The sequence below is a fragment of the Ursus maritimus genome, assembly GCF_017311325.1.
Source record: "Ursus maritimus isolate PB19 chromosome X unlocalized genomic scaffold, ASM1731132v1 scaffold_X1, whole genome shotgun sequence".
NCBI classification, from domain to species: domain Eukaryota; kingdom Metazoa; phylum Chordata; class Mammalia; order Carnivora; family Ursidae; genus Ursus; species Ursus maritimus.
Genome location: NW_024423319.1, coordinates 78817938 through 78831716, shown reverse-complemented (window position 1 = coordinate 78831716; position 13779 = coordinate 78817938). Strand labels below are relative to the sequence as shown.

General features: G+C 42.0%; 1 protein-coding gene across 5 annotated transcripts in view; it reads right to left on the bottom strand.

The window, feature by feature from the left end:
* Positions 1–13779, bottom strand: part of FAM120C (family with sequence similarity 120C) — a 140278-nt gene that overhangs the window by 14470 nt on the left and 112029 nt on the right. For 4 of the 5 annotated variants that reach the window (XM_040631306.1, XM_040631305.1, XM_040631302.1 and 1 more), the window contains exons 11-15: positions 6906–7020; positions 5147–5356; positions 3568–3769; positions 1111–1249; positions 654–711 (exon numbers count right to left, since the gene is read on the bottom strand). In XM_040631306.1, coding sequence (XP_040487240.1) covers positions 654–711; positions 1111–1249; positions 3568–3769; positions 5147–5356; positions 6906–7020 — 724 coding nt within the window. The remainder of the gene's footprint in view (positions 1–653; positions 712–1110; positions 1250–3567; positions 3770–5146; positions 5357–6905; positions 7021–13779) is intronic. The other variant, XM_040631311.1, reaches the window with a different exon arrangement.

Sequence of the window (13779 nt, the reverse complement as noted above, 5' to 3'; positions counted from 1 at the left end):
AGGAAGGAAGGAAGGAAGGAAGGAAGGAAGGAAGGAAGGAAGGAAGAAATGGTAGCTGCTGTACTATGAGGAATCCAGCAGGCTGAGTCCAGTACAACATTCTGGTTCACTACAAGATTAGGTTCTTCATATCTGGGGAGAGGGGCATGTCTAATGAAGACCAGTGGAAACTATGATATAATTCAAGGCGTATACTAGAGGAAAGTTTAAGACCATTTTGAGCCAATAAGAATAAACAAAATGGCAACACCTCCTTCCATCTCATATTCAGCAAAGGCCAAAGTCCAATTTTCTGAGCATGTATGGTAGTCCCTCAGAAAGCCTGAGCAGCTGGCAATCCCACTGTTAACTTCACTCTGGCCCCTTTATGGCTGCATGTAGCACATACTATGCTAGGTATGGGTGTTCAGGACACAGTACTTGATTTCTATCCTGTGGTCTCACTCAGGGAAAAGGATGACACTCTGCATCACTGTGGGAACAGCCTGGGCAGGCTAACCCTCACTAGACAGCTAGAGAGCAAGAGAATGAAATCAAATGCTGGGAGAAGCTAGGAAAACACAGCTTCCCATGCCTGATCTGATCTTTCGCAAGTTAGCCGAAAAGACAAGAGGTATCAAACAGAAGCTAGATAATCTCAAAACAGTGCTTACTTGTTTGGTTCCTTTTTTATGTCCTTTGGATCCTCTACCAGTCTGTTCTTTTCCATGCCTGTAGAAAGGGAGGGAAAGAGTGATCCTGAGGAACATACAGAGTCTACACCCACATTTTCATTTAGTTAACTACTCACCTCCTCTAGGAAGTTTGACCCTCTCAAGTTAGATGCCTCCCCTGTGTGTTACCACTCACTGTAAGCCTTTCTCTCTCTCATTTCTATATTATACTAAATTGTTCTGTGCCCCATGTCCTCCTCCAGGGCAAAAACTTTTTTACTGGGGCAGGGAATTTAGTGTATGTTTGCTGAACTAAACTGAAAACTGGCTTTTAAAAATGGGAAATTAGTTAATGCCTCTTACCTTAATAGAAGTAATAGAAGTATTCAATAGTTGGGCATTTTCCCAATGGCACCTTGATTGACATTAGCTCATACCAACCTATTGGAATACATACCCTTTTCCTGGCCCACCGACAGAAACAACTTGCATGCCAAAAGAGCCTCGGCCCCTGGAGGACCTGCTGCCAGCCCACTGGCCCACAACCATCCCCGCAATCTCCAGTTTTCCTCCTTGGGGTGGGATTGGATGGAGACCTGGAAAGAGAGGAGGAAGGGCAGTAATGAATGCCAAGTGCAAGGTATGCTAAGAGGTGGAACAAAAGATCCTAGAGCGCCCCCTATTCTGTTTATTTCCATTTCTCCAAGATAAAGACTGTGATAACAACAAAGGTTCATGGTGGAAGCAAGCTTAGGGACGGGGCTTGAAGCTCTGTAGCACAACCACTTCGGCAAGCTGGGTGTGGATGACTCATTTTTCAGCTACAGAGCCTGGCACATAGTAGGCATTCAATATTTGTTGAAAGAATGAAAGTCCTAAAATCTAGTTATTAGAAAATTATATGCCAATACCACTTTTACTTTCCTTTCTTTTTTCTTTTTATTAAAGTTTAGTTGACACACAATGTTACATTAGTTTCAGGTGTACAACATAGGGATTAGACATCTACGGAGTTACACTCTGCTCCCCACAAGCGCAGCTCCCATCTGTCAGCATACAACGCTATTACGATACCACTGACTCGATCCCTATGCTGTGCCTTTCATCCCTGTGACTTTTTCATTCCATAACTGGAAGCCTGTACTTTCCCCTCAACCTTCACCCATTTTTCCCACCCCCCAACCTCCCTCCCCTGTGGCAACCACCAGTTTGTTCTCTATTTATGGGTCTGATTCTGCTTTTCGTTTGTTTATTCATTTGGGCCAAAACGACTTTTCTTTTTAAGTTTTTATTTAAATCCTAGTTACTTAATAGAAAGTGGGCCCAAACCAGTTTTGATTCAAATACGTACCACTACACAATGGAGGCTCAGCCAAACAACCAAACTAAATGGAAAAGAATGAAACTAAACTGAAAGTAATTTATAATTAATAAGCAAGAACAGCAACAGTTGAAAACCAGAACCAATTTAAGACAAGATAACCTATCTCCTTAAAACAAGAAATTCCAACTCCGTATATATGTATGACCTCACCAGCACAGTAGAGCTTTGTAATTTGGCACAAAAGGAAGACTTCATAGAATACAGAGTTCTAGTAAACCTTTAATTTTAGTTTATGGAAAAAACCTGAATGTTAATAACCCCTTCGCTCACTTAGCAGGTTGGCAGTAAAGAGCACTTCATTCATATGACAGTGGGAGTCCAAGGAAGTAGGGTACTAGCTAGTCCTGAGAAGGTTAGAAAGACTTGCATTTGGGGATCTTATCACGGCCTTTCAGGAGGCAAGAGGCTCCTCATGAACCACCAGTAACTGGAGAACAGGAATCACTGGGAGCTGGGACAATGGCAAGGACCTCCTGAGAACTTAGCCTTAATTAAGGATGTCTTCTGAGACACGATAAAATCAACATGCAAAGAATGAGAGCAAAGATCTCTAAAGTCAGCTTCAAGGAATGGAATGAATGAAGGGCTGGCTCCCTGGTTTATAAGACTTGGTCGTTACCTGACTTAACGGAGCAGACATTCACACTGCTCATCTAAGTAGAGCCTTGAACTAAATGTGCATATTGAAATTTGTGAACCTAATTTTAAGACAAACTTCAACTTCCAGCTTTTTTTTTTAAATGCTGAGCAACAGACAAGAAACATCTTCAACCATAGCAACGACACTCCCACCTGATCACAGAACCTTGATATTTCATGTCAAAATGTCCCTATTAAAATATCCTATTTCACCAAGGTTGTTTCAGTTATTAGGATCAGTATCTGAGCTACCTAAGCATGACTGTCTATTCATCATTAAGCCACAGGTCAGGTGTCACCATAATTTATACTTACATATGTCTGTGTGCATGTGTGTGTATTTGTTTTCCCCACTAAACTGCAATCCCCTGGCGGGCATGGACTTATTTCTCTCCATGCTTCTGGAAATGTGTCAGGCCTACCCCCAGCGTGAAAATGGGTATATCAGTGTCTGGTTGTCTGTGGACACTGGTCATCCACTCTTACCTCCCATTTGGTCTTTCTGGAAGCTCCTGTGTACATCTGCCTATGGGGAATGAGTGAGCTAACCGGCAACTATGATGATCCAGTTCACCTGAGATATAGTTCTCAAAAGTAATAAAGTAGCTCCTGGTTTCCTGGTTTCCACATCGGTTACTTTGTGAGTTTGGTTGGTGACAGTCAAATCCTTAGGGACCAATCACCTCAATGGAGCATGATCTGGGAAGTCAGTGGACTTTCTTTCATAGGCTACACCCCTCCCTGTCAATAAACTCCTCTTCAAACATAGCACAGAAGGTAAATTAGATAATATATATACAAAACTGCTGATTCTGTGTCTGGCAATAATTACTGGATGGGTTATTATGAAACAGACTGGGGATGACAAATACATCATTCTTAGGTACTGACCTGCAAATCCCCGGCTCCGTCCTTGAGGGGGAGGTGGCATTGAGCCCATGGCTCGAGAATAAAGTGAAACAGGGTAGAGAGAGGGCACCATGGGAGGCACAAAAGTAGGTGATGGAAGTAGAGCAGAAGGTGGTGGATGGTTCATGTTGACTCCTTCAAGGATACTCTGTCTCATCTTTTCCACTTTGGTTGCCAGGTCAGCCTTCAAAGGAAGAAGAGAATTAATAATAGCAACTGCCATTTAAAAAATTTTTTAAATTTACTTTAGAGAGAGATGGGGCAGGGGGAGACGGAGGGAGACAGAAAGAGAAACCCAAGCCAACTCCACAATGAGGGCGGAGCCCGATGCGGGGTTCAATCTCATGACCCTGAGATCAAGACCTAAACCAAAACCAAGAGTCAGACGCTTAACCAACTGCACCACCCAGGCACCCCAATAACTGCCATTTTTTAACTTCTATGTTTCAGGCACAGTATTGGGTACTCTAGGTACAGTTTCACAAATCCATTGCCATTAAAAGAACTGAGGCCTGGAGTTAAATGGCTCAAGGAGCCATACCCAGGAAAACCTGTCTGGCACTGTTCGCATGACACCAAACTATCATATTAGCGCTGATCGAGGGCTTCTGAGGCACGCTAAGTCAAGGAAGACAAATATCACCATAAATATTTACCAATGGTCTATCACATGACCAGAAATAGGCTAGGTTATTTTTTAAGGGGCAGATAACAGAATTAGATGAAAGAGAGAAGAATAAAACCTGACATATGCCAAGCTTTTTAATCTTCTCCCCCCCAACACCCAGGATCAGAGACCACAACCTCTGTCTAGGATAAGTCCATGCCTCTAGGCCAGAGGTCAGCAAACCAGTTCTGAAAAGGGCCAGATAGGATTTGTAGGCCATATTGTCTCTGTCACAACTATAGAACTCTGCTGTGGTAGGGGGAAAGCAGTTATAGACAATACATAAATGAATGAATGTGGCTGTGTTCCAATAAAACCTTATTGGAATAAAAATCCCAAGTTTTGAGTTTTGAGGTAGTTTGCCTACCCCTGTTCTAGTCCCTCAGCTCATTCTCCCCAAATGGATAAAGGAGTAAGTAAGGGTGCCTTTCCTCATCTTTCCTAAGGTTTCACTGTAAAAAATCCCCTGCTTCTACTCTGTTATTTACTTTACCACACTCTTTTAGTTCCAAACATAGCTCCTTTACAAAAGATATCATCACTTGTAAAAGTAACTTACAGTTTTTTTGCAAATAAGGGAAATGAAATTGTAAGAATTGCAGGAAAGGCATATAGTATGTCTGAGTATTCCATGGGAAAGAAATACTCAGAGTAAGAAAACAATATGAAAATTTTAAGTCCATAAAAAACACGTTCCAACATATGATTTAATAGCATGTACATATCAGACTCTGGGCCTTTGGGCTGATCCTTGACCAAGTTAGGTTAATGGCAGACACATTCTCCCACTTCTCCTACCTCCCTCTCCAATGTCTCTGCTCCTTTCCACCCTCTGCCCATTTATCCCCACGGCAGATCAGAGATGGCCCCGGCAGCTGCCCAACTTGCTGGTACCTGGCCATCACAGAGCTCAACCAGGGATACTCGCTCACGGCCTGCTTTAATTAACTTGCTCTGGAACAGCTTGCCATCGAAGTAAATCCAGGGGCAGCAGTGCTCCCACGGGACTGGCTGGCCACAGGCATCATTAGCAAACAAAGCTGTGTCGACCCCGCTCATGAAGAGGGCAGCAAGCTGGATCCCTCGGGCATCCAGTTTCTCTATCTGAAACCACCACAGAGGAAAAACTATTGAAAACTTACTGGAGACAGTTTGAAAGATACTCATTACCAAAAACAAAACAACAACAAAAAAAAACCAAAAAAAAACCAAACCCAACAACAACAAAAAAAACCCACACCGACATCAGCTTTTAAAACTTCAAAAGACACCACCTTGAGATACCTCTTTTTTTTTTTTTGGCCTGTAAATTAGGAAAAAATTTAAAACTTAAAGACAAAAAAGAACACCCAAAGCTGATGAGGAATGTATGTGACATTTAAGCAATATGTCAGTAACCCTGAAAATGTTCATATTTGTTGACTCAGAAATTCTACTTTTAGGAATCTATTCTAAGGAAGTAGAGCTGTGAATAAAGCTCTATGCATAAAGATTTTAATAACATTACATATAATAGGGGAAAACTGGAAACCAAATGGCCAACATTATAATAATTAAATGATACACAAATGTAATAGATTTATTCAACTTTTTTAAGACATAGAAAATATGTGCTCTGTTAAGTTTAAAAACACAATACGTAATTACATACACAATACCTCAACTATGAAAATTCATGGCAAAAGATAAAGAAAACATTAAAATGTCTATATTTGTTATCTCAAGTGAGCATGTTAGATGGCTTCAATGGGAAAAGGGGAAGTACTTGCAGGTCCCCTCCTACATGCGATCTGGCATCAGTAACTGCTTCAGTGCCCAGTGATATTACGCTTACTGTAAAAAGGAACCAACACTGTTTTCCTTAGGCTGTTTTTGTCTTTCCCTTAGTTAACCTCACTCAAATTAAGATTCTGTAAGTCTTATTGGACCAGATCTTTCCCAAGTTCATCCTAGGGCCTCAAAAGACCATGGCTACTGAAGTCAGGAGAGGGGTGACCCATACTAGTAGCTAGGCTAATAATACTATGTACTTAAAATATGTGAGATACTGTTCTAAGTGTTTTGCATGGATTATTTTATTTAATATCCTCATAACTCTACAAATAAGGAAACTGAAGCTCAACAGGTTAAGCAACCTGCCCCAAATCACACAGCTGGGAAGTAAGGAAGCCAAGATTCAAACCCAAGGCAGCCTGGCTTCAGAGCCTGCCCTCTAACCTCATATGTTCTAAAGCTTTCAGTTATATGGTAGATTTACTTTCTGCCTTATGTTCTTCTAGACTTCCCTCTAATGCCCAATACACATTATTATAAAGGGAGGGTAGACATTTACTCAGAAACAAACAGAGGACACCAGGGAAAATCCTGGAAATCTTTTAAGAGTCAGAAACCTTTACCACGGTTTGTGGCCACAACTTACTTGTACTGTACAATATCCATTTTTTTCTGTCCATTCTCACCCATCAGTATGGGAGCAGTGGTGCAGGCACCTCTTGGTTTTATTAACAAACATACATGTTTGGCTAAAGTGAATCAAACATTTACCTGCAGAACTTACTCTTCTTCCCAGCTCCGGGGGGGAGAGGGAGGAGGGCCAAAAGGAAAGCTATGAGCTTATAAAAGAAAGAATTTAATTGAGGGAAGATCAAATCACCTTGAGTTCTTGAAGTTGATCTGGTTCATAAAGCTGGGTAGATACTGCCTGGGCAAGGAAAGTGTCGAGCTCATGGCGATGCAGGATTCGGCCACCGGGCCACTGAACCATGTACCTAGAAAATAAAAGCATCGTTATTGAGCCACAAAAGCTCATTTATTCATTTCACAAACACTTACTAAACTAAGAACCTATCATGGACCAGACTCCAGGCTAGGTTTTGGCAATTCCAACAGAATAAAGTAAAAGAGTCTCTGCCTTTGGTTGCTTACAATCTGGGTGGTAGAGGAGATAGGCACATGCATCAGCAATGATGGGAGAGTGTGGTAAGTACCAAGACAGAAGAATGCCTGGGGTGCTACATGAGCACAGAAGAGGGCGAGGCTGGAAAAGTGAAAGAGGGCATTCTGAAAAAAGTCAGTAGGAGCTGGGTTTCAAACGGCCTGTAGAAATTAGTGAAACAAAAGGTGGGGAAAGGATGTTCTAGGTTGAGGGAACAGTACACATGAAGGCACAGAGGTGTGGAGGTCAGTATGATATAGCAGGTTCCAAAATGCTGGAGCTAAGCAGGTTTGCAGTGACAGAAGGCAGGATTAGAAAGTAGACCAGACTATGGAAACCAATATGGAGGTTCCTCAAAAAATTAAGAATAGAACTAAGCAATCCCACTTCTGGGAATATGTCCTGAGGAAATGAAAACACTAACTCAAAAAGATATCTGCAACCCCATATTCACTGCAGCATTATTTACAATTTCCAAGACATAGAAACTACCTAAGTGAGCATTGATGGATGAGGGGATAAAGCAGTTGTGGTAATATATGCAAATACAACAGAATATTATTCAACCATAAAAAATGAGGAAATCCTACCATTAGCAACAATATGGAGGAAACTTGAAGGCATTATGCTTAGTGAAATAATTGTCAGACAGAGAAAGACAAATATTGTATGATTTCACTTCTATGTGGAAACTTAAAAAAACTGAACTCATAGAAAAAGAGATCAGAGTTGTGGTTACCAAAGGTGGGGGGGAGGTTGGGGGAAGGGGAGGTTGGGAGAAGGTGGTCAGAAGGTACAAACTTCCAGTTATAAGATAAATGAGTACTAGAGATAATGTACATCATGACTATAGCTAACACTGCTGTGTGGTAAACAGAAAAGTTGTTAAGACAGTAGCTCCTAAGAACTCTCATCACCAGGAGAAAATTTTTTCTTTTTCTTTGTATCTATATGAGATGATGGATTTAACTAAACCTACTGTGGTAGTCATTTCACAATATATGTAAATGAAACCATCATGCTGTACTCCTTAAACTTACACAGTGATGTGTATCAATTTCTTCCCAATAAAACTGAAAAGAAAAGAAAGGCCAGATCATGAAGTGTCTCGAAAACAGTATTAAGGAATTTGGACCTTGGTTCTGAAAACATAAGACACTTAAGGATTATCAAAGCAGGACAGTGATATTGACTGGCTCATAGGGTAAGAGACAAGAGGCATGGATACCAGCTAGGAGGCAACTGTAGCAACCTATGGCCGAAGAGGTATGAACAAAGACACTGGCTCAGGGGATAGAGAGGACCAGGGGACCAAGACAAGAGCTATTGACGAGATAAATCTATAGGATTTGGTCATGCACGTTATGGGAAGTGGGTAAAGAAAAAAGAAGAGTCTAAGATTCCTAGAATTCTGGCTTGGGCAGATGGCTAGATGATAGGGCCATTCCCCAAGATAGGAAATTCACTAATTAAAATAAGTAAGTACTCTTTTTAAAAATTATTATTATGGTCAGTTAGCCAACATATAGTACATTATTAGTTTTGGAGGTAGTGCTCAATGATTCATTAGTTGTGTAACACCTAGAGCGCATTGATGAGTATTTGACCTGAATTTCATGGTATGTTTTAATATTCTAGGCACCGAGAATGCAGAAAGAGGAAGAGAAAGATGAAAAAATACATCTATGCTTTTGTCCGTAGCTTCCTGAAGACCCACAAGACAATGATAATTCATATTTATTGGAGCTGTGTGAGACTTCAGAAAGCTGGCGTTTAAAGCAAGGGCTGGTCTCTTCTGAGTGGCACATGGAATGAATTCCTGGGGACTCTGATCCTGTTACTACTAGCAGGAAGCAGTATGCTGCCCTGGAAAGAGCCTGGGCTCTGCAGCCAAGCAGCCTGGCTTTTAATCTCTAACCCGCTGTTTCCTCACCCAGAATGATCAGAACAGCACAGATAGCCCTACTGCCATTACTCTTTCTTCAAGCCCGACTGTCATTTCTCTGAACTCCAGGGTGTGTCTGGGACTGCAGGACATGTCGACAAGCCCTGTTGCTTCTTTACAAACTAAGTTCTAAATGACTGGGCTTTCCAGGAGATATCTTCCTGGGCCACACAGAAAGAACAATTTCTACCCTCTTCCCTGTCCACATATTCTCCCCTTGGAAAATTTATTCATACCTTATAATCTATTTTACACTTTTTAAAAAATATTTTATTCATTTATGAGAGAGAGAAAGAGAGAGAGAGCACAAGGTGGGGGAGGTGCAGAGGGAAAGGGAGAAGCACACTTCCTGCTGAGCAGGGAGCCCAACGCAGGGCTTGATCCCGACCTGAGCCGAAGGCAGACTCTTAACCAATTAAGCCACCCAGGTGCCCCTATTTTACAATTTTTGCTGCTATATTATATAGTGCACAATTCAGAGCTTATATCTTCTATCAATATAAAATATTCTCCTTTGTCCTCAAAGTTTTTTTTGCCTTGGGGACTATTTTATTAATATTGTTTCTTTCTTTTGATTTATACTTCCTTGATTTAACTTTGCCCATTATTTTATTTTTAATCTTTCCATCTTATTTTGTTGGCAAAATGTGAAGCAAAAGTAGAAGAAAATGAACAGAAGTACAATTATAGTGAGAGACCTTAGAATACTACTATTAAGCTTTGACATGTAAAATATGCCTAAATACATTTAAAATCACAGAAGATTTGAACAATACAACAAATAAGGTTCAAATGCTTGACTAATTTTGTACAAAGAAAACATATCCCTTTCAAGTGGCCATGTGAGTTCCCACGAGATCTAGGACCTTGACTGTTTGGCCTTGTCCATTGTCTTGTTTCTTATTCATATTTATTATAAACTATCTAGCATAGTACATGGCATAAAGTGAATATCAGTAAATATTTATTAGGGGACTGACTGAATGCATCAACCAGATCATGGGGAAAGAAAAGAAACCCAAACCAAAAAACCTCAACAAAAATCCTCCAAAGCCAAATTGTACCAGTCACATCCTGACAACCAGGAAAGAAAAACTGACATAAAGGAGCTCCTGAAGATTCAAGTCAAGTGTGGGAAGATGTGGGAAGAGTCCAAGATGGCGGAAGAGCAGGAGACCTAAAGTTCGTCAGGTCCCAGGAATTCAGCTAGAGAGCTACCAAACCATTCTGAATACCTATAAATGCAACTGGAGAATGAAGAAAAGAGTAGCAGAAACTCTGTGAACAGAAAAGTGACCACTTTCTGCAAGGAGGAGAAAAGATGGTGGAGGAGTAGGGGACCCCGTTCTCAGCTGGTCCCCAGAGTCGAGCTGGATATCTACCAGACCATCCTGAAACCCATGGAATCAGCCTGAGACGCAGGAAGATACATCTGGATCTCTACAAATGAACATCTCCAGCGCTGAATATTGAGGTATGAAGTGGGGAGCCATGAATTCACGCACAGATATCGAAAGATAAATGGAAGGGGAAGGGAGCCGACACACTTGGGAGCCGGGAAGCGGTAGCCACCTGCACTGGGGGCGCGGGCCGGACTCGCGGACCCGCACCCGCGAGAGAGAAGACTGAGACCGTGAGCTGGGAACGCGCGTGCGACCAGACTGAAAACTGGAGCTCCGGAGCGCTCACTGGAACCGGACTGATACCGGGAGCTTGGGAGCAGGTGCATGACCAGACTGAAACGGGGAGCGCGGGAGCACACACGGGAACCGGGGGCGGCTGGCAGTGTTAGAAGCACAAAGGACAGAGACGTGCTGGCCCTAGAAGTGAGGGCTGGGAGAGCGGCTGTGGGACGCACAACCCAGGATGCTGCAGGGTTCTTAGCAACACCAACAGAAACAGAGTTAGAGTGGCCAGGAGAGCTCAGTGGAGAGTGGACTGCGATCTCTCGGTTCTGAGACAGAGGCTAGGATACGGCCACTGCTGCTCTGACTCTCAGAAGAGTCACAGAAAAACGCTAGGGAAAGCCGCCAGAGAACAACAGCCTGGAAATACCAGCTGATACTGTGCCCATCCCCATCCCCCCTTGCAGGGGACAGGGCAACTCTACCCAAACAGGGTTGCCTGACATCAGGGTGGCAGACCCCTCCCCCAGAAGGCAGGCTGAAAAATCAAGAAGCCCACATCCCTAAGGTCCCTATATAACAAGTGCACACTGCCTGGGTCCTGGTCAATAATTTGGGCTCTGGGTATCCCCACAATCTCTCCTCATCAGAATGATGATGAGGAGGAATCCCCCATAGCAAAGAAAAGATAATGAGTCTGTGGCCTCTACCACAGAACTGATGGATATGGATATAACCAAACTGTCAGAAATGGAGTTCAGAGTAACAATGGTCAAGATGATGTGTAGGATTGAAAAAAATATTAATAAAAATATTAACGAGAATATAGAATCTCAAAGGGCGGAAATGAGAGCGAATCTGGCAGAAATTAAAAATGTTATGAATCAAATGCCGTCTAAACTAGACGCTTTGACGGCCAGGGTAAATGAGACAGAAGAACGGATTAGTGAATTGGAGGATGGGATGGTAGAAGAGAAAGCTAAAACAGAAACGTGGCTCAAAAAAATCCAATCTCAAGAATGTAGATAATGGGAGATTAATGATTCAATGAAACGTTCCAATGTCAGAATCATCGGCATCCCTGAGGGGGTGGAGAAAGAGAGAGGTCTGGAAGAGATATTCGAACAAACTGTAGCTGAAAACTTCCCTAATCAGGCAAAGGAAAGAAGCATTCGTGGCCAAGAGGCAGAGAGGACCCCTTCCACGGTCAATGAGAACAGACCTACACCACATCACGTCATAGTGCAATTTGCAAATATTAGATCCAAGGATACAGTATTGAAAGCGGCGAAGGGGAAGAAAATCCTTTTGAACAGAGGGAAAAACATCAGAATAACGTCAGACCTGTCTACAGAGACCTGGCAGGCGAGGAAGGGTTGGCAGGGTACTTTCAAAGCTCTATCTGAGAAGAACATGCAGCCAAGGATCCTTTATCCAGCAAGGCTGTCATTCAGAATTGATGGAGAGATAAGGACCTTCCAGGATCGGCAGAAAGTGAAGTAATTCGTAACCACCAAACCAGCCCTAGGTGAGATATTAAGGGGGGGTTCTATAAAAGTAAAAAGGCCCCAGGAATGATACAGAACAGAAATTTACAATCTATAGAAAAAAAGACTTCACAGACAACATGACATCATTAAAATCATATCTCTCAATAATCACTCTCAATGTGAATGGCCTAAAAGCTCCCATAAAACGCCACAGGGTTGCAGATTGGATACAAAGACATGACCCATCCATTTGCTGTCTACAAGAGACTTGTTTTGAACCTAAAGATACATCCAGACTGAATGTGAAGGGATGGAAAACAATTTTTCATGCCAATGGACCTCAAAAGAAAGCTGGGGTAGCAATTCTCATATCAGACAGATTAGATTTTAAACTAAAGACTGTAGTTAGAGATACAGAAGGACACTAAATCATTCTTAAAGGATGTATTCAAGAAGTGGATATGACAATTACAAATATCTATGCCCCCAACAGGGGAGCAGCGAGATACACAAGCCAACTCTTAACCAGAATAAAGAGATATATAGATAATAGGGGCGCCTGGGTGGCACAGCGGTTAAGCATCTGCCTTCGGCTCAGGGCGTGATCCTGGCGTTATGGGACCAAGCCCCACATCAGGCTCCTCCGCTATGAGCCTGCTTCTTCCTCTCCCACTCCCCCTGCTTGTGTTCCCTCTCTCGTTGGCTGTCTCTATCTCTGTCGAATAAATAAATAAAATCTTTAAAAAAAAGAGATATATAGATAATAATACGTTAATAGTAGGGGACCTCAACACTCCACTCTCAGCAATAGATCACCTAAGCGGAAAATGAACAAAGAAACAAGAGCTTTGAATGACATACTGGACCACATGTCATAGATATATACAGAACACTACACATCAGAACAAAAGAATACTCATTCTTTTCGAATGCACATAGAACTTTCTCCAGAATAGACCATATACTGGGTCACAAAACAGGTCTCAACCTATACCAAAAGACTGAGATTATTCCCTGCATATTCTCAGACTACAATGCTTTGAAACTGGAACTCTATCACGAGGAAAAATTTGGAAGAAACTCAAACACTTGGAAACTAAGAGCCATCCTGCTCAAGAATGATTGGGTAAACCAGGAAATTAAAAATCAGTTTAAACAAATTTTGGAGACCAATGAAAATGAAAACACATCGGTCCAAAACCTATGGAACACTGCAAAGGCGGTCATAAGGGGAAAATACATAGCCATCCAAGCCTCACTCAAAAGAATAGAAAAATCTAAAATGCAGTTTTTATATTCTCACCTCAAGAAGCTGGAGCTGGAACAGAAAAACAGGCCTAACCGAAGCACCAGAAGGCAGCTGATCAAGATTAGAGCAGAGATAAATGAATTAGAAACCAGGAGCATAGTAGAGCAGATCAACCGAACTAGAAGCTGGTTCTTTGAAAGAATAAATAAGATCGATAAGCCACTGGCCAGACTTATTCAGAAGAATAGAGAAAGGACCCAAATTAATAAAATTATGAATGAAA